Raw genomic sequence first — 21429 nt, forward strand, 5'->3', positions numbered from 1 at the left:
GAAATAACCAGAGAGCTATGTCTATGCTTCAGGACCATACAATGAAAAGTGATTTTAGGTAGATGTGGATCTATGAAATAGGTAATGCAGGAAGCCCTACGTTGTATAATTGCATACTTCTCTTGTTTAAATGCACGTTTATTGGTACCTACTTTGAGCTAAGCATGGTAAAAGAAACAAAAGTGAATGAGGTTTATGCCCCCTGCCCTCAAGGAACACTTATGGCTGCTAGAAACACATTTATTTTATTAAACATAATTAGCTTAAACTTATTTACTAAAGTTTTATTCCTTCTTACATTTGAATAATTTCTGTATGATCAAAATTATCTCTCCACTAGGAAGAGGATTTTAGGGGTCGAGAGAGAGACAGAGAGAAAGAGAGAACATGTTGATTAAATCATAATGAAGGCTATGATAGCATCATGTCAAAGGGCTAGACATACATTGTTTGGAAGGGTGCACCATGTAATGGGTAAAATTGAATATTAGCATCAGAACTGCCTGGATTTGTATCATGCTCTACAACTCATTAACTGTGTGATACTGACTTGATCCCTTAAATTCTGTGTCCTGGTTCCATTGTATATATAATATATTCTTATAATGTGTATACATGCCTGTCTTCCAATACATTTTGACTCACTCAAGTAAGGACTGGGACCACTTCACCATCATCATTGTAACTATTACCATGTCATTATTACCTTTTACTAAATGCTTGATAAGAACCAAAAACCATGCTAAGATCTTTATCCACACTACCTAATTTAGACTACCAAATCTATAAGTTGTGTATTATCCATTATCTAATTTTGCAGCTAGCCATTTTTCTTATCAAATCAAATTCTTCATTCATATTCTTTTGTGTTTTGATATCTGCCTCCTGCACTAGAGTGTGAGCTCCACATGACCATGGATGAGGTCTGTTTGAATTACCATAATAAGCCAACCTCTAGAATAGTGTCTAATGCACAGAAAATGTCCAGTGAATAGTCAGTAAATATGAAAGGAAGGTTGGAAAGCAGGCAGACATGAATAGATTTTTTTAAAGAGAGAATAAGCACATTCAAGTCACTAAGTAGTGGAACTAGACTAATTCAGTGCCATATGACTCCAAACCGGTGCTTTTGATCACTAGCTAAATTGCCTCCTCCTCTTAAGCAGTTTTCAATATATGTTTATTGACAAAAATCTCCTCGAGATTGTATAACAAAATAGTATCAAGCATGAATCAATAGATATAAGCCTGCATATAAGAGAAAGAATTGTACAAAAGTAAAATGCCAAAAGGTTTTGGAAAGTTAAGGAAAGAAAAGGAGAAAGGTGAGGAAAAGAGAGAAAGGAAGAGAGAGGAGGAAGAAGGGAAGAGGGGAGCAGAGGGAGGGAAGAGGAGGAGGAAGAAAAAGAGATGAAACATCTGCAATTAATAATTACAAGATATATATATGCATGTAGTCATCAGTTTCAAAGAATGACAGTAATTGACTAGTTAATCAGTGATTTATAACCATTACAAAAATAAACAGATGGCATTGATTTGATAGTGATGGAATAATACTAACTTAATGTGGGCAGTCACTTCCAAATCTTATTCTTTTGGTGCCAACATGCTCTTGTTCCAAAATTCTATATTTTCAACCCAGTTACCTAGAAGGCACTTAAAACTACTTGACAACCTCTGACCTCTTGAATTGTCACACAGCAGCGTAGGAGAAACAGTATAGTAGGGCATATTCTTCAGACTTAGAGAAAGTATTTTGAAGACCATTTGATATTTACTAGCACTTGCCTTCCAAGTATTCTTGGCTGGTAGCAGTAATTGTATAAGTTATATAGGAAATGAGCAATCTTTTCCTTTACTGATATAGGATTTGTTTGACAAAACTAATCTAACTTAGGGAAATTGCTAGATGTGCTTATCAAGTCTTGAAAGTGAATCAGGTCAGGACTTCACTTTTCCACCCCTTAGTAATAATTCTAAGCAGACATTTGGCATGGCATGTTTTGTTAGTGTGGATCCTAAATCCAGATTGCTGCCAGTGGATCATCTGGGTTCTCTCTTTGAAAGAAAAAAGTGAGCAAGCTTTCTAATATGTATGATTTGCTAATATAGAAACATAGTTATAGATAATGAAATTAAACCAAATTAATAGTTGGTTGAAACTCTTAAGAAAATTCCTAATGTATTTACTACAGGGCAAATCAATTTAGCAGTAGTGCCAAAACAAGTTATCATTCTGAACAGGTATACAAATAATCAAAGAATGCCATTGCATAGGTTGTTTATTGCTTCCAAAGCCAATATAACTTCACTGTTATTCATTTAATGCAAATATTTTTGTTTATCTACTTTATATTAGACACTGAATTAAGAAATGGTAAGGCATATTAAAATGCAGAGAATGGTACCCAAAACATTTGAAATCTTTAAGAAACACACATTATCAGCAAAGCAAACATTGGATTAGAGTGAAGGATGGAAAAAGAGCTTCTAAGCAAATGGACCTTAAAAGCAGGAAGGAATAGTTATGCTCATGCCTGGTAAAGAAGACTTCACACTAAACTTAGTCAGAGAGACAGAGATAGTCACTTAATATTATTAAAGGGAATAATACACCAAGAAGAAATAATGGTTGTTAATATATACATTAACATATACTAGCCAACAAAATATAATAACATATTAAAACCATAATCACTAACCATGATCAAATTAATTTCATACCAGGGATGTATGGTTGGTTTGACAAACATAAATCAGTAAATATAATGCAGGATACAAATAGAATCAAGGACAAAAATCACATAATCTCAATTGATGCAGAAAAAGCCTTTGAAAATATCCAACATCATTTTATGATAAAAGATACTAGGGATAGAAGGAACATACCTCAGTGTAATGAGAGATAGATAGGTAGGTAGAGAGAGAGACAGAGAGACAGAGACAGAGAGAAAGAGAGAGAGACAGACAGAGAGAGGCAGAGACATAGACAGAGAGAGACAGAGAATCTCTAACGAACATACAACCAACATTATACCAAATACGAAAAAGTGAAATGTTCTAATTTCAGGAATAAGACAAGAGTTTTCATTCTTTCCACTTTTATTCAACATTTACCTGGACATTTTTTGGCCAGAGCAATAAGGCAAGGGAAATAAATAAGATGAGTTTAAATAGGGAAGTAAGAAATCAAATCATCCCTATTTGCAGATGGTATGATTCTGTAGTTTACAGGATTAAGATTCTACCATAAAACTCAGATTTGAGAACACTTTTGGCAATGTAGCAGAATATAAAAGCAACACACAAAAATCTGTAGTTTTTCTGTATATCTGTAATTAATGAGCTGTGAAAGAAACAACTCTGTTCATAATAGTCTCACCAAAAAAAAAGCCACATACAGTGGCTCATGCTTGTTATCTTACTTAGGATGCTAAGAACAGGAGCATGGAGATCCAAGGTCAGCCTTGCAGAAAAGTTCACACCACTGTCAACTCACAACTGGGTACAATGGCACGTACCTGTTAGACAAGCTTCATGGGAGGCTGAGATCGAGAGGATTGTGGTTCCAGGCTAGCCCAGGCAGAAAAGTTCATGAGACCCAGTCTCCATGAAAAGGAAGCTGGATATGGTGGCCTCTGAGATCCCAGCAAAATCTTTAAGTCTATGTAAGTTGATCACTGTGCAAGTGCCTGTGCAGGAAGCAAGACACTGCTCAATTCTAAAAACAACCAATAAAAAATAGGAATGGAATTATAGCTCAGTGGTATCATGCCAACCTAGCCCAAACTAGTTGATGAGTTTAAAAAATGGATTACTCACCCAGGCACCCATGGCTCATGCCTGTAATCCTAGCTACTCAGGAGGTTAAGATCTGAGAATTGCAGTTCAAAGCCTGCCCGCGCAGGAAAATTTGTGAGATACTTATCTCCAATAAACCACCAGAAAACTGAAAGTGGCTCTGTGGCTCAAGTGGTAGAGCTCTAGCCCTGAGCTGAAGAGCTGAGGGACAGCACCCAGGTCCAGAGTTCAAGCCCCACAACTGACAAAAAAAATGATTATTCAATAAGAGTGCCTAAGTCTAAAATTAACCAAGGAGGTAAAGGGACACTACAATGAAAGCCATAAATACCTGAAGAAAGATATTGAAGATGACATCAGGAGATGGAAAGATATCTTATGTTCCTGGATTGGAAGAATTAATATCATGAAAATGGCTATACCATCAAAAGCAATCTACAGATGCAATACAATTCCCATCAAAATTCCAATATCTTTTTTCCATCATGCACTCTCTGGGAGAAAATTATAGCTCTCCTTAATGATTTATTTCAAATAATTCTTTACTAGTGAAGGTTTCCCTACCAAACTTAATGTCCTCTTTCCTCAACCCCAATGTATACACTCAAAACATACACCCAAACCCATTTTTGTAGGTTTCATTACTTTGCTATATTCCTATAACACTTTACTCAGAGTTTTATTAGAGTGTTTATTACAATAATTTACATTTGGGTTCTTTATGTGTATGCCTGTTACTATATAGCAAGTTCTTCCCAAGCAGTAAATTATTTGTGCTTATCTCTGTATGCCTAATCACAAGCATAGTACTTGTTGTGTAGTAAGACTGAAAATTTTTTGTTTAAGAGAAAGAAGATGATAAGAAAAGAAATAAAAATCAAATCCTAGGTAAAATGTTATGAGAATATATAATAAGGAGTAATTAATTCCAGTGAGATAGCTCCATGGATAAGGTGACTTTTTAGATGACTCTTGAAAAATGAGTAGGTTTTGACAAGTAAGGATGAGTATTAGAGGAAGGGAAAGATGTGAAGGGCATTTAAAGCAGAATTTATAAAGAACTTTAGGACCACCTTCACTGTGGCAAAATGATACTGTTAATTCACACACATTCCTTCTTGATACATGTAAACAAGCATTAGCAGGAACTGTACTTTTTAACATTTAGCAGACATTTTGAATTTATATAAACTTTGAAAACAATAATTCTGAGTTGTCCCTGTAAAAATACTGACATTCAGATCATTCCTCCTTTCACCCCCCCCACACACAAATTAGTCAAATTTAGTGAGATTAGTATGCTGTGATTCTCTTTTTTTTATCTCAGAATCTTGTTTTGAAAAGAATTCTTGTTTTGTAAAGTTCCCAGGATTGCAAAACAACTGAGTAGCCAGGCTGCTGCAAATACACACACAAACACACACACCCCAATGGGCCAGTGCTTCAGAACCTACTGATTTGCTCTGCAAGTAATTATCTAGCTACTAGTAAATACCAACTTATGAGCTTGGTAATGTCTCAAAATCCCTTCTGGCTATATATCCTTGAAGATTTGTGTCCTCTAGGTGGGCATTGGAAGTCCATGTAGATCTAATTATTAATGTAAACTCTTCATCCCAAGGATGGTTTTTGCCCTGTTTGTTTTCTTGATATCTCTAGCTCAAAGATACACCTTCATAGGAACTATTACTGAAGAGGAAAGGGACCAGATGGAGGGGAATGGAAGATAAGAAGGGGTAATAACAGGTGAATATGATCAATATACATTAGATACATTATGAATACATAACAATGAAACATTATTTGGTTCAATTAATATGCCATAATAAATTTAAAAGATATGTCTCCAGCAGAGAGCACTGAAAATTGGCTATGAGTCCGGAGGTCCTACAGATACTTAAATCACCAACTCTGAAATGTGGCTTCGGAGTGCTGTAAAGAGCTTTTATGTCCATCACATATTATATTCTGTGTGTAGAAGGTGTGTGTGTGTGTGTGTGTGTGTGTGTGTGTGTGTGTGTGTGTGTGTGTGTGTGTGTGTGTGTGTGTGTGTGTATTTCTGTGTGGTTTATATAGGGAGGCAAAGGCAGCAGAAAAATAATGAAAACTAATATTTCAGAAATAGTATCTTTGGACATTTGCTTGTTCTGACCAAACTCTGATCATACTTGACATTGCCAAGTTAGAAGCATGTGATGAGCATTAGCAAGCTACTAGTAGAACAGAGTTGCTTTCAGGGGTGTGAACAACTGAAGTGCATACTGAGCTATAGGAGGAAAGCCATAGAAAGTTTTTTTCTACAGTTATCAGTAGGAAAAGGAAATTACCAAATTTAAAGTCCTTGTGTTTAGCTGACTTGTTGAATGTATCTCTCCTAACTCTGCAAGAGGTGCATTTGCATATATAACCTACTTCAAAATCATTATTCATGTTATCACTTCCTGATGTCTTCCTTCTGTTTTTTACCATCTAATAACTAGCCATTTCTCAAGACATGTTCTATAGAAACCTGGACTGTTTTTTTCCTGCCTTTTCTGTGAAATATTTCCTACCTACTCAGGCTGCCATAGTTCTTTATTCCTTAAACAGTAATAATTGGGTCTCTATATCATTCTGGTATTTCACTGCTTCCTAGTTATTTAATTGGAGATAGTAAGCCATAGTGACTAAAATATATACCTCCTGTGTGATCTTTAGCAATACACGTGAAGTTTTAAAACTTTTGATCTACTAAATTAAGACAAAATCTCTCTACTTCATAAGATGGTCCTGAAAGTTAAAGGAAAATAATGTATGCCAACTGCTTTACCTGACATATGGTTAATATGGTGATGGTAGTGCTAATAGTGATAATTATTACCATCATTATAATATCTTCCACTAGATTGTATAACCTTGGAAGGCAGTGGCCATGTCCCCAATCTGCTTTTTTTTTCCAGGGTGGTACTAGGATTTGAACTCTTGGTTTCATGCTTGCTCAGGTTGTTCACTCATGGCTGGTTCTCTACTTCCTGAGCCATGCCTACAGTCCTTCCTGCTTCTTTACTAGTTATTTTGGAGATTTAGTCTATTGGGGTTTTCTGCCCGGGCAGACTTTGAACTACAGGATTCTGGATATCAGCTTCCTGAGTAGCTAAGATAACAGGTGTGAGCCTCTGTCACCCTGCTTCTAATCTTTTTTTCCACTGATTTTCCTATAAGCCCTTAAACACTAATACCAATTAGCAAATTTTATGTCTGCTGATTTTATGATCGACTCTTTCCAATGCTACTGCCTGAAGATATGAAATTGCATCAGAAGTATAATTTTCAAATGTTGTTGCCAACTATAGAAGGCCTATGATGTGTTTTCTTGGTTTGCATGTATGAGTAGTTAAGCTAAAAACTGCCAAAGTAATCATATGCTAGTTGACAGAATAGGAAACTTTTTAACCATCATGAACTTCTGTTCTCTATATATCTGTTTAAAAAGGGGAAAGAAGAATTGAAAGGATGACCAGAAGGAAAGAAACACACTAAAATATTATCTGGTAAATTGTTTTCAAAGTTAATTATTTCTTCTACCTCAAGCTGTATTGTTTTAATCTTTGTAGGAAACCATTGAGATTTTATCCATCACTTGTCCATTGACCATTTCTGTAGAGTTTACCAGAGTTTACAATGATAAGCAAAGTAGATACTAGAAATGGCACACAACAAATTTTTGGGCCTGTGATTTCTTTTCAGCTGATAATAATAGAACTCTGAATGTAGATTCCACTGCAATGGCGCTACCTATGTCTGATCCAACTGCATGGGCCACAGCAATGAATAATCTTGGAATGGCACCGCTGGGAATTGCTGGACAACCAATTTTACCTGGTATGTTATTTTTAATCATCTCATAAGTGCTTCTTTTTGATTGACTATGTGGTAAATAAATATAACAGTATGACACAACTTATTTTGAAGTTGACATTTACCAGATTCTGCCTAGAGTGTGCATTTTTGTAATATGAGCTTTATAGACTGGGTGGCTAGTCTTTACTAGTACACTTATAATAGCACTTTGGAAAAGCTTTGGATGGATCTAGGGTGATTGAATGTTTAAATAGCTCATTGAAATAAAAGACAACAGAATTTTGGCAAGAATTACAAAGCTTGCTTAATTTGATAGATTTCTTAACACAGACAAATAAACATGAACATGGAAAGAGAACTGACATAGACATTCCCCAAATCTGATATTCCCCATGGGGAGGAAAGAAGATGGTAAGGGCACCAATCCAAAATCTATTTTTAACATTGAATAACATTATTTACAAGTATAAAAGCAAAGCAACCCATAAAAGAATGGGCCTTTTGGACTAACTCCATCATCACTAAAAATAAAGTCAGAAGGAAAAAAAATCATAATATCTGCAGAGTTTGATTTAGACACACAAAAAGAGCTTCCTGGCCAGTCAGAGCTAATTATCCATTACCACAGGTTCGTGAAAGCATTAGGGAATTGTCCTCTCAGGGAGCTTATGGTAGCTTTTTAAAACAGCCTGAACATTAATCTTCCCAGATTTACTTAATTGTCATCCTACTTAAAAGCACAAAACCATGCCAATCTAGAATCTTGTTACTCCAAGTGGGCTCTGAATAATCCGGGAATTATTTAGAATGCCGCCTCACAGTTCTGACCTACTGAAATAGAAGCTGAATTTTCACGAAGTCCTCAGATGATTCACAGGCAAATTCATCTGGAGAAAGAGATCTATAATGATTTCACTTTGTTGTGCCATTTGCTCATATAGTTCATTAATCCTTCCCCTGTCCTTCACCCATTGTACAATTCCAGCCTACATTTTAAATTATTCTCATTGTGATGAGGGTTAAGGTAGATTGAGGCAACAGAAATATTAATTATATTAAGAGATATTATGATGTTATATTGAATGACAGGAAGCAAGTATAAAAGTGGCTAAACATGAAGAGAAAAGGTATGTAAAGGATAAATGGGTGAAGAAAAAAAATGTACATGTAGCAAAGGCAAAGAGCTATTATATCATACTATAATTTATACCAGGAGCTGTAGTTGGCTAGACCACATTCTTCTCTTTTAGACCACCATAACTGGAATGAACATCCAGGGATTTTTTGAAGTCTAGAATGAATGGCCTAAGGATGGAAATAGTTTTAAATGACTGGTGAGGCCAGTCAGCAGTCAGTGACCATTACTATAAGAATCAGTACTGCATTGTGCTTACAATCTCTGGATTTAATCTGCCTGGATTATAAGAATGTTCCTTTCATCATTTGACCTTGGGAAGTTATATATCTCTTTTGAAAGAAGTGATACTGGGATTTGAAATCAGCGCTCCTCAGTTGCTAGGTAGACATTGTACTGCTTTCAACCAGTCTGCCCTGGATGTACCTTGATGTATGCTTCCTTCCATAGCTGGAATATTAGGCACATGTGACCATGACCAGATTTCCTTGTGGAGATACAGTCTTTTGAACTTAGTTTTATTTTTGGCCTAGACTAACCTGGAACCCTAATCCTCTGAATCTCAAGTACATGCCACCCCACTGAGCTATTGGTTCAGATAGGGATCTCACAAATTTTATCTGAACTCACTCTCCATCTTTAGCTAGATAGGATTACAAGTATAAGCCTTCAGCATCCAGCTGTGTATCTTTTCTTTACATACTGATGTGGAAAGCTTGGACACAAGACCTCATGCTCTTGCTTAGCTTTTTTAAAGAAATGAGTATGAATTTTTAAAATTGTCGTTAAGTAGTTGTACAAAGGAGTCACCATTTAACAAAGCAGTTTGTTAATACAATTCATATTGATCAATGTCACCCCTTTCAACAGCCCCTCCCACCCCTCCCCACCCAACTCTTCCCTTGCTTTTCTTAATTTTGTAGGATATGCAGTATCCATATATAATTTTATATATTGTTAAAATTACGCATGTTTAAAACTGTAGAAAGTGTTTAAGAGCATATAAAGTTTTTATAAGAGTGTAGGAAAGGTTAATAAGAGAGGAGGAAGGATTTATAGGAGAGTAGGAAGGTTTTATAAAGCCTTAATATATGTACATATACATATATAATAAAAGAAATATAACACTGCTACTTTGCGGATTTACATGTACTGCAGGGGTCTCTAGAATGTAACTCCCACGATAGGTGAGGGATCACTGCACACTGAATTCTTGACTGCGTTCTCCCTTCCTTCTCCTATTGATTTTAGTATGAATTTTTTAAAACATCTCCATTAAATATTCTAGTGATATGGAAAATATAAAAAATCAGTGCAAAAAATAATCATAATCCCATTAGTCAAACAGTAAATATAAGCAGACTTTGTATAGTTTGTTTTTTTATTATCTTTACGTAGTTGTACAAAGGAGCTTCAATTCAGCGTGTCAATGTATGAGAACACTGCATCTTGATCAGTATCACCCTTTACATTGTTCCTCCCAATCTATCACAGACTATATCCATTCCCTCATGTTACCTGGTTCCATTTTTACATATGTACAGTGAGTATTATAACTACCATCCCTCTTTCTGTTTGTTCCCTCCCACTTATGCCCTACCACCTAGAGAAAATATGGTTCAGCTTCCTGGTATTCATTTGGTTAAGCTATCAGTTAATTGTTTAGAGGAGATAAACCATGTAAATCCATCCTTTCATATACCATACATTACACAGTTTGATTTTGCATATGGCCTTGTCTGTGTTTTATGTATGTTTATATTTTAGATATAATTTATACACATGAGAGAAAACATGTGCCCCTTGTCTCTCTGTCCCTCAGCTTTTTTGCTCACAATTGGTGCTTTACCACTTCAGCCAGACCTCCAGGTCCACAGACATATATCTTCTGAAACTCAATTTCTTCATTCATGCAATTAGAACAAGAATATCTAACTCCATGGCTGGGAAGGTGGCTCAGTGGTAGAGCACTTGCCTTGCATGCATGAGGCCCTGGGTTTGATTACTCAGCACCACATAAGCAAAAAGAAAAAAAAGCCAGAAGTGGCGCTGTGGCTCAAGTGGTAGAGCGCTAGCCTTGAGCTGAAGAGCTGAGGGACAGCACCCAGGCCCAGAAATATGAGAATTAAATCATGATTAACACAATGCCTGGCACACAGTAAGAACTCCAAAATATTTTAAACTATTAATTTTGTAATGCATTTTAATAATTGCTAATGGTTAATAATGTTAAATGTAAATAATTATTTAACTATTATTTTCTTTTTTTCTTCTTTTTTTGTGCCAGCCCTGGAGCTTGAACACAGGGCCTATGCATTGTCCCTGAGCTTCTTTTGCTCAAGGGTAGTGCTCTACTACTTGAGCCACGGCTCCTCTTCTGGCTTTTTTTTAGTAGTTTATCAGAGATAAGAGTCTCACAGACATTCCTACCTGGGCTGACTTCAAACTGCAGTCCTCAGATCTCAGCCTCCTGAGTAGCTAGAATTGCAGGCATAAGCCACCAGCACCCAGCTGTTACTATTTTCTAAAGAATATAATGCATTTTACATTTAGTGTTTCTTCATTATTTAATTACAATAGAATTTAAGCTAAACTGTTGCATAGTCTTGTACAGCTCAATGCAGTATGGTTTTTAAACAAAACTAAAATAGTCTAAGGTGGCTAGACAATATCATCTGGCTTAAGTACTCTGAGTCTATGCAGTCTGGAACACATAGATAAGTGTTAATACATGTAAAGTCTTTTTTTTTTTTTTGTTGGTCATGGGGCTTGGGCACTATCCCTCAGCTCTTCAACTCAAGGTGAACACTGTACCACTTGAGCCACAGCTCCACTTCCAGTTTTCTAGTGGTTTATTGGAGATAAGAGTCTCACAGACTTTCCTGCCTGGGCTGGCTTTAACCGCGATCCTCAGATCTCAGCCTTCTGAGTAGCTAGGATTACAGGCGTGAGACACCAACACCCGGTGATGTGTAAAGTCTTAAAATGATGCCTGGCTCCTAGTAATCCCTAAATTAACTCAGCTATTGTTATTGTTTCAAGTTCATGTATAATAACATACGTGTTGATTAATCTTGATTGTCACCTTGACTGAGTTGAGAGAAACCTAGGACATTAATTAAGCCCTCCTCTAAATATCTGGAGGTTCATCTCCAGAGATGATTGGTACACAGAACAGAAACGGGGAGAATGACTTATCCTGAATATATATAAGTGGCATTATTCAATAGGTTAGAGGCTAGGAAAAAATCAGTGGAAAAGTGATGATCCAGCCAGCACATTGCACTTTCCATTCTTTCTGAACAAGTATGTCTATTTCTATTGTTGTTTTCATTGCCCAGAGATATCAGACTCAAAAAGACCAACTAGGACACAGGCATGAGCAGAAGGTAGTTGACATAGTAGAAATGGTATATCAAGGTAGTCCCCCCCCCAAAAAAAGAAAACTGAGAGGCATCCAAGGACTACTTTACTAAAGGAGATATTAAGGCAGAAAAATTTTAACTTTCAAGCCTCTAGAAAAGCACATGAATTTCAAGAGCTCCAAGATAAGGTAAATAAGAGATCAATGGCCTTATCTAGCTGAAATAAATAAATACACAATGATAGTAATAGTCATTTTATTTAAAAGGCTTTCATGGGGGGGCGGTGCTGGGTAGGTGGCTCAGTGGTAGAGTGCCTGCCTTGCATGCATGAGGCCCTGGGTTCGATTCCTCAGCACCATATAAGCAGAAAAAAAAAGCCAGAAGTGGCGCTGTGGCTCAAGTGTTAGAGTGTTAGCCTTGAGCTGAAGAGCTGAGGGACAGTGCCCAGGTCCAAGGTTCAGGCCCACGACCGACAAAAAAAAAAAAAAAGGCTTTCATGGAAGCCATTAGGAAGGACCTAAGTGAGACTACTTACTTATTTATTCATCTATACAAAAAATATTTACTGAGGCCTGCTATATGCAAGGTACTTTTAAGAAGTCCTGAGAAGAAAGAAGTACACAAAAAAGATAAAGATTCCTGCCCTCTTACTGACTCTAATACAACCCCATATTTTCTACTTAATAAAATATATTCTCAGGTATAAGCTGTCTGTTGACTGACAAAAGCTCAAAGACTTCCTATCCATTTTGTTCATTTGTTCTTTTATTTGTATTCCTTAAAAAAATAATAAAGGGGGAGCCTGGCACCAGTGGCTCACACCTGTAATCCTAGCTACTCAAGAAACTGAGATCTAAGAATCAAGGCTCAAAGATAGCCTACGAAGGAAAGTCCATGAGACATTAATCTTCTATTAACTATCAACAAGCCAAAGATGGAGCTGTGACTCAAGTGATAGAGCACTAGCCTTAAGCAAAAAAAAACTTAAAATTATCTATCTTTCTAGCCCTTCTTTGCCCTACTCCTTTCTATTCATTTATACTGTGCCCTGCCTTGTGAGAACATTTCATTTCTAATGTAAGCCCTCAACCTTCATCCAAGTCTACTGTGGATACCTTTGGAGAAATATTAATGATGACATTATGTTCATGATTTCTGATTTCTGGATTTTAGAGATGAATAAAATTTTTCCATTTGCCAATAAAAGATGTGTGAGGGTAAAATAAAAAGGAAATCAAACTATTGTTTGTGCAGTACATGAAACCAAACATTTTAAAATAAAATAAATGTGTGAAGTCTATAATCTCAGAATAAAGGGAAGGCCTTTCAGTCAAGCAAATTTAGTTTTATGACAAATTCATTGTATTTTGAATTTGTACATTCTTCAGTAGGGTAGGGAAAGTAATATTGACTGAGGCTATACACCAGTGTTTGGACTTTTGATATTACTCAACTATTTTTCTTACTGCCATTCCCTGTACATTAAACTCTCAGAAAATTTTCTTTCAGAACTAGGCTATCACATACTCACAAAATTCTGGGCCATGAAAGTTTCTCTTTCCTCAAGAACTGGTTATATATTTCTCTTCATGGAAAAGCAAATCATATAATTAATCAGTCCTTCCTTCTTTTTTTTTTTTTTTTTTTTTTGCTGTAGTTGTCTGGTCACAGGTGTTTTCCAACTTTAAAAAGTGGATGGGATTTTACAAACTACACATCTGAATGTTAATTTACCTCTCTACCTGACTTCTGTTCTTATTAACATAAAACAAGGTGAAGACACACTGCAAAGGGCCTCTGTGAACTGAAATATGCTGCATAACCAACCCAAACTCAATTTGTTGCTTTGTTTTCCATTGCACATGATCTAGGCCTTCCTTAGTCTACTTTCCAAATGGGTGAAACAAGTATTTAAATAATCTTTTAGGGAAGCAGGAAAGATAGAAATATTTCAGAGTCATAGGGGAAATTTTTGGAAATGTGGGCTTACAAGAGGGTTTAAGATGGGTTTAAGGCCATTTCGCAGCTCAACCAGGCTATATTTAAAAATTTGAGGTCTCTCTACAATTTGACTGCCTGAAAAGTCTTTCAAAGGACCTGTGTAGAGACAAAGCAAGAAGGATTGAAATGGGTTAAAATTTTTCAATACTCAGGCATAATGCTTAATTTTTCAGTAGGAACACTGAAGAAATAACAACAATGTTGCAAAAGTGTGTAGCTGAATTAGAATCATAATTTTCTATAAAATCGCTTAATTGTGCATACATAATTAGATTCTATTCAGAACACTTATTTTAGAATAATCTGTGGATTTAATTTAAGTGGTATTACTGTGAGGACAAACTACCCCTGAGGACTCAAAATTTCTTGGGAACATCTAAATGATGAGATAAAAAGCCAGGTATGGTGGTACATGCCTGTAATCCTAGCACTTTGTAGACTAAGGAAGGAGGATCATGAGTTTGAAGCCAGCCTTGGCTACATAGAAAGACTGTCTTTCTCATGTCTTTCCATCTCTCCCTCACTATCTCTTTCTCACATACATACACATACACATATACACATACACACACATACATACACACAGAATTAAAACTGAGGACATAGGTAGGAAGAAATCACTGTACATGTTAAGCATAGCTTTTCTGAGGATATAAAGGGAAGTCCAGCCAAACAGAACCAGCAATTATAAAAAATGAAGACAGGTTAGTAAATGTATCAAATACCACCTTTGATTCTTATAGTTCATATGTTTTATTTTGTTTTGTCTGTTTTCTTTTTTGAGACAAAGTCTTGTTATGTAGACTAGGCTGGCCTTGAACTCACACTCCCTCTACCTCAGCTTCAGCCTCCTGAGTGCTAATCTTATAGTCATATTCCACTATGTCTAATTCTACATTTGATTCCTTGCCATAATTCCAATTTCCCCATAAGCAAAGTTATTGGATTTTAAAAAGAAAACTCCAAGTTACCTAACATGGTGCCAATATATATTAAATATTGTAGTAGGATATTTTAGGTGTAAAAAATAATCAGCCTGTGTTAAGCAGCTTCATAGACAGGAATATTTACAGGCCCACTTCAGAAATGAGTACGTGAATATGAAGTTTAATCTGACCAAGGGCATCTTTTGTTTTCTTATGACACGTGGGCTTTATAAAGCCTGGTATAGACTAATGGTTAGGAGCATGGTTAGTAAGAGCTTCAAAGTGTGTGCCTGGGCTTCAGTTTCCTCATGTGTAAAATAGGTAATAACAATATTGTCCATCTCTTAGGACTTTTGTGAAGATTAATTAAGCTGATAGATGATAAATACATAGATAAGTAAAGCTGGAAATTATAAGTATTTAATTAATAAATATTTAATATCATGGACTTGGAGGTTGCATTTCTCAGGACAAAAGCTACTATGAACTGCCCTGACAAGAGAAACCAAAGATTGAACCATAAAATGAGCTTGCTTAATGGCACTGTCAAACATCAAAAATGGGAGTCCTGAAAGGGTTCTAGGGTTTTGTAGACAATCATAAATGTAGCACTTCTAGTAGAGTGTCAGTCATTGGCCTTCTTCCAATTAGCCCTTCCACAAAGCCAACAATTGCTTAAGACAATGCCTGTGGGGTCCTACAAGATCCCATAGCCCTATTCAATAAGCTGAAAAAAATCTTGGTCAATCTAGTTCGATGCTTAGTATTTTTTCTCTTTAAAAATTGTTAGGGCTGGGAAGGTGGCTCAGTGGTAGAGCACTTGCCTTGCATGCATGAGGCCCTGGGTTCGATTCCTTAGCACCATATAAACAGAAAAAAAAAGCCAGAAGTGTCACTGTATCTCAAGTGGTAGAGTGCTAGTCTTGAGGTGAAGACCTGAGGGATAATGCCCAGGCCCAGAGTTCAGGCCCACGACTTGGCCCCCCCCAAAAAAATTAATTGTTATTTAGGAGGCTGAGATCTGAGGATCACGGTTTAAAGCTAGCCCTAGCAGGAAAGTCTGTGAGACTTTTTTTTAATTTTTATTTTATTGTAAAGATGCTGTACAGAGGGGTTACAGTTACATGAGTAAGGTAATGATAAGGTAATGAGTACATTTTTTGTCGAACATTGCTACCCCCTCCTTTGTTTTTCTCCTAATATCCCTTCCATTCCCCCTCTTTTACTCCCCCCCCCCCACAAAGTTGTAAAGTTCATTTCCAACATAGTGTCTTATGAGTATCACTGTTGGGATGGGTCATCCTGTGTCCTTGTTTCAGCATTTTGTTTTTCCCCACTAAACTACCAAGAAAAAAAAGCCAGAAGTGGATCTGTGGTTCAAGTGATAGAGCATTAACCTTGAACAAAAAGAATGTTAGGCCCCAGGACCAGCATACAAAACAATTAATTGTTAACATATTGTTCACATCCATTCCAGCCATTCATGATATTTTCCATATCTATTTTGTATGTGTATGTGTGTCTGTGTATCTGTGTGTCTGTGTGTCTGTGTGTGTGCCAGTGCCAGTAATAGCAGTTTAGTAGGCTGTGCTGTGTAGCCTAGTACTCATCATTAGAGCCATACCCCCACTTCTGGCTCTGTGGTGGCTAATTGGAAATGAGTGTCATAAACTTTTCTGTCTGGGCTGCATTCAAACTATGATCCTCAGAATCCAGCATCCTGAATACCTAGGATTACAGGTATAAGCCACCAGTACCCAGCTTTCCATATCTATTTCTTTAAAAAAATTACTTGAAATTTTAGCAAGTTAAAACACAATCAGTTTATTCTACTTCAAGAGTTCTCAAAACAGAATTTGGTAGGATTCAGATAGACAGCTCTTTCTCCCATGTATATAAGCTGGGATACCTGAGTGGCAAGCTAGACAGAATAGCCAAAGACTCCACTTGTATTCCTCAGTAGAGACAGATTTAAAAAAACTGTATTCAGCTAGATCCCTTCCTTTACATTTACTCCCAGACCCTCTCCACATAGTCTCTTTAGCATAGGAGTCAGATGTTTTATATGACAAGTCAAAGCTCCCATCACATACATTGTTAGAGGCAAAAAGTAGAAACTGCCTCTCAATTCTTGGACCTGAAAAAGGACATAGCATCCCCTCTATCATGTTCTATTGGTCAAAGCAATTCTAGAGCCCATGTAGATTTAAAGTGAATTTAAAGTAACTCACCACAAAGCATTTGTTGCTCTGATGTCATAATTGTTAAACATATATGCTTCATTTTGTACCTATAACTAAATCAGTCCATTAAAGCAGTCCATTAAAACAGTTGTCATACTATGTTAAGAGTCATGCTTTGGTTAAGAAAATTAGAATTAGATCAGCTAGAGTTGAATCTTAGTTCAGCCTTTTATTGGCTGTCTGAACTTGATCAAGTAACTAAACCCATCTGGGCTCCAGATTCCTTAACTATAAAACAAAGGATAACAATATCGTGTAATTCATAGGTATACTGGAATAAGAGCATATAAAATGTACACTGCCTAGCTACTGTGCAAGAATTTGATAAATATTTGGGGTAGTGATAATAGTTCAAAATTTTGACAGCATTTTAACTGTTTTGACAACATTTTAACTGCTGCTATTTCCAAATTACAGTATGAGGTGAAGAATTTTGTCATTCATTCCTTTAACCCCAATACCTGGCACAAAACCATTGGCATGGAAATATTGAGTGAATGGAAATTTGCATGACAGGTAGTAACACAGAAATGATGTTTGTTTCTACTGCAACCCTTTGACTCAGATGTAGACAGAAGATAGAGGATAAGTTGCTAGGTAGCAGGAAAATATAAGAAATATTACTGGAAATTACGTGGTAGAGCTACAATCTTGAGGAACAAGCTACCTCAACTAAAGCACAGAATTTGAAGCATTTACAATAGCCTGGGATTTTGAGAAGTACATGAGTCACAGAGGGCATACAAACCAATACCTTAGCAATGACCGCACCGAGAGTCATGAAAGCTATGGGGAAAGGAAACTGAAAGAAAGCAAGAAAGCTAGAATTAGTTTATAAATGTACAAGTAAATATATGGGGTCTTATGCACGTGTGCTCAAAAGTATTACCAAAGTATGGTATTTGCAGGGAAGAATTCAAACTGTAGATCTCCCCTATGATCCAGCAATCCCACTTTTGGGCATTTACCCAAATGTTTACCAACAAGACCACACTAAAGCTGCCAGCACAACTATGTTTATTGCAGCATTATTTACCATAGCTAAGATATGGAACCAACCCAGATGCCCCTCAGTAGATGAATGGATCAAGAAAATGTGGTATATATACACAATGGAATTCTATGCCTCCATCAGAAAGAATGACATTTCCCCATTTGTTAGGAAATGGAAAGGTTTGGAAAAAATTCTATTAAGTGAAGTAAGCCAGGCCCAAAGAAGCATAGGTCCCATGGTTTCCCTTATTTGCAATATCTAGTATAGGTATGAGTCAAGCGGAAAAGGTCAGATAATGTGATGTTAGGAAAATGAACCCTTAAATATGTATTTTAATGTTTTCGTTTCTTTCATGGATGTGTTTCTAACGCATTTATAAGATTATTTCTTTGTTGCTTTGTATGTCCCTCCCCCACAGTGTAACCCCCGCTTTCACTATATTTGATGTCAGTATAACATGTGGAGGAGATGGGGACAAACAAGTCGTTTAAGGATTCAGGTGGACCTGTTGCAACAATGAGAAGTACAAAATGTCATGTCAAAACCAACTTTACAATGTCGGTGTGGGGGGGGAGGGGGGTATAATTGGGTGGGGGGAGGGGGGAGGCTGGGAAGGGAGGTGAAGGGTAAACAAAGGAGGAGGCTGCAATGCTTGGTAAGAAATGTATGCATTATCCTGCCCATGTAATTGTAGCCCCTCTGTACAGTATGTTCTCAAATAAAATAAAATAAAATTTAAAAAAAAAAAAACCTAACTCATGATCCAACAAAATGAATATCATGAACTGGTACTTGAATAGTGAGTGGGAGAGAAAGGAACAGGGTAGATGAATGAAGAGAGGAAGAGAGGCCAGGTGCTGGTAGCTCACCTCTATAATCCTATTTACTCAGTAGACTGAATTCTGAAAATACCAGTTCAAAGCCAGCCCAGGCAGAAAAGTCCCTGTGAGACTCTTATCTCCAGTTAACTACCAGAAAACTGGAAGTGGATCTGTAACTCAAAGTGTTAGAGCTCTAACCTTGAGCAAAATTGCTCAGGGACAGCACCCAGGCCCTGAGTTCAAGCCCCACAACCAACAAACAAAAAAGAGAGGAAGAGGGGAGCATGCATTCATAATATTCAATTCATAGCCTATGAAATTAAGAAAATTGTGAGGAAGGGTTGAATTAGAAGGGATGGTAGAGAATGATCAAAGGGTTGACATAGACCAACATGTATTGTATTCATAAATTGATTTGTTGAAGGCTAACTCCTTTGTACAACTACTTAAAGATAATAAAATATATAATAAAATAAGAAAAAGAATGGATCCAGGTGCTTGCTAGTGGCTCATGCCTGTGATCCTAGCCACTGAGATCTGAAGATTGCTTTTGAAGCGAGCCCAGATAGGAAATCCATAAGACTCTTTCTCCTCAGTTAATCATCAAAAAGCTGAAAGTGAAGCTATGGCTTAAGAGGTAGAGTCCTAGCCTTTAGCAACAACAACAACAACAACAACAACAACAACAATAATAATAATAATAATAATAAATAAGTACAGCACCATGGCCCTGAGTTAAAACCTCAGGACTGGCACAAAAAATAATAATTAAAAAATTTTAAAAAGAATGGAAGGAGAAAATGAAAATAAAGCCCCCTCAAAGTATCTATGGTGAAAAGGACTTTTAAGGCCTTTTCCACAACTCTTTTATGTAATTTCAAATCTCCTTTAGAAGTGTGAATTCCTAATATAAGTGGCAATAGCATGTACTTGTTTGCAGTACTCCAGTCAGGCCAGAGGCCAGGAAAAGGGCAAGAATTTCTCTTGTGCTCTATTTCCAGTTTATTTGAAGTTTGGACTTTGATTTTTCAGGCTCTACCATAGTTACATAAGACCCATGGTTTCAAATGCTTTTTTCCCCTTTGTTGGCACTGGAAATTCAAGTCTATTCTGAATCTTAATGATTAAAAATAAACAAAAGAAACAATGTGATTGGAGTCTTTGAAATGTCATGTACCACCTACCATCTAGCAAGCTTTTCAGAAGAGTGTAACCCATAGAACTCTTGGTGTATTGAACTAAAGGAAAAAGAAAGTTTATCTACTGTGTCTTTAACCATATGCTATGAATAGACTCTCTTTTAAACAGATTTATAAAATATTAATGTAATCATACCAAATGGCAGAGTGGTGATTACATCAGTCAGGAGTTATATTTATCCTATATATTTGTTTTTTGTTTGTATCCATTTATTAGTAGATGGTACATGGAGATAGGCATTTCCTTCTCAGTGGAAGTGGCAGAACTTGTTTAATGAAGTGATGTTTCTGTAATCTGTGGTAAGGTAGAGTTGTGAGTGACAGAGCTATATGAATAGCAATGAGGAGCCGGGCAGAACAATAATAGGAAGACAAACATTTCAGTAGGAGGGGAAAATAGATGGGATTGTTTAGTTGACAGACAATCTTAATTCTGATCTTTTCCTTAGAAAAATTACTAGTTTGTAAAATGGGTGATAATGCTCAGAATTTCTCCAAAATCTGCACACAAAAAATTCAAATTTGCAAAGACTCAAATGGCACTGTGAACCAGAATGCTTTTGTTCTGCAGAGTAGAAAGGTATTTCTCCTCAACCCAAAGGAAACCTAGTCACCCCCCTCACTCCCTGCCTTGGGCTTGACTCATAGGAGGCTTGTCACAAATGTTTGTAGAATGTGATTGTGAATGCCAGAATCAGTGAATTCATCAGTGTGTGTTTGTACATTTTGAATGGAAGGAAATTTGCCTATCATGACTAACAGACAGAGGTTTCCATATCTGCTCTATCCTCTCACCAATTGAGTTGAATGTCATTACTTATCCCAACTTTTATCAAAAAAGAAATGCAGAAATATTAAAGAAACGTTCCTCAAGGTCACAGAAGTGGTGGGTAGAGAGTAGAGATAATGTGAGCCACAGGAGAAAAGGTCATGTTTGGGCATCTCAAGATGAAAGGCATATAACAGTAAGAAGGATGCCTTACCTTACTTTGGCTGGCTTTCCAATGGGGAGATGCACATTTCACCTGTTTATCCATCTATGACCCAGGCACAGGACTCCCCTTTACTGAACATGTTAAACCTAAAGTTCTACTTCTCTGG

The 21429-nt window shown here is 36.7% G+C and overlaps 1 protein-coding gene across 6 annotated transcripts in view; it reads left to right on the plus strand.

Annotated features, from left to right (window-relative positions):
- The window catches only part of Enox2 (ecto-NOX disulfide-thiol exchanger 2), a 325263-nt gene that overhangs the window by 230947 nt on the left and 72887 nt on the right, over positions 1-21429 (plus strand). For 5 of the 6 annotated variants that reach the window (XM_070039729.1, XM_070039733.1, XM_070039734.1 and 2 more), the window contains one exon: positions 7531-7665. In XM_070039729.1, coding sequence (XP_069895830.1) covers positions 7531-7665 — 135 coding nt within the window. The remainder of the gene's footprint in view (positions 1-7530; positions 7666-21429) is intronic. The other variant, XM_070039730.1, reaches the window with a different exon arrangement.

Source organism: Dipodomys merriami, unplaced genomic scaffold (genome assembly GCF_024711535.1).
Source record: "Dipodomys merriami isolate MVZ:Mamm:240054 unplaced genomic scaffold, mDipMer1.0.p SCAF_3, whole genome shotgun sequence".
NCBI classification, from domain to species: domain Eukaryota; kingdom Metazoa; phylum Chordata; class Mammalia; order Rodentia; family Heteromyidae; genus Dipodomys; species Dipodomys merriami.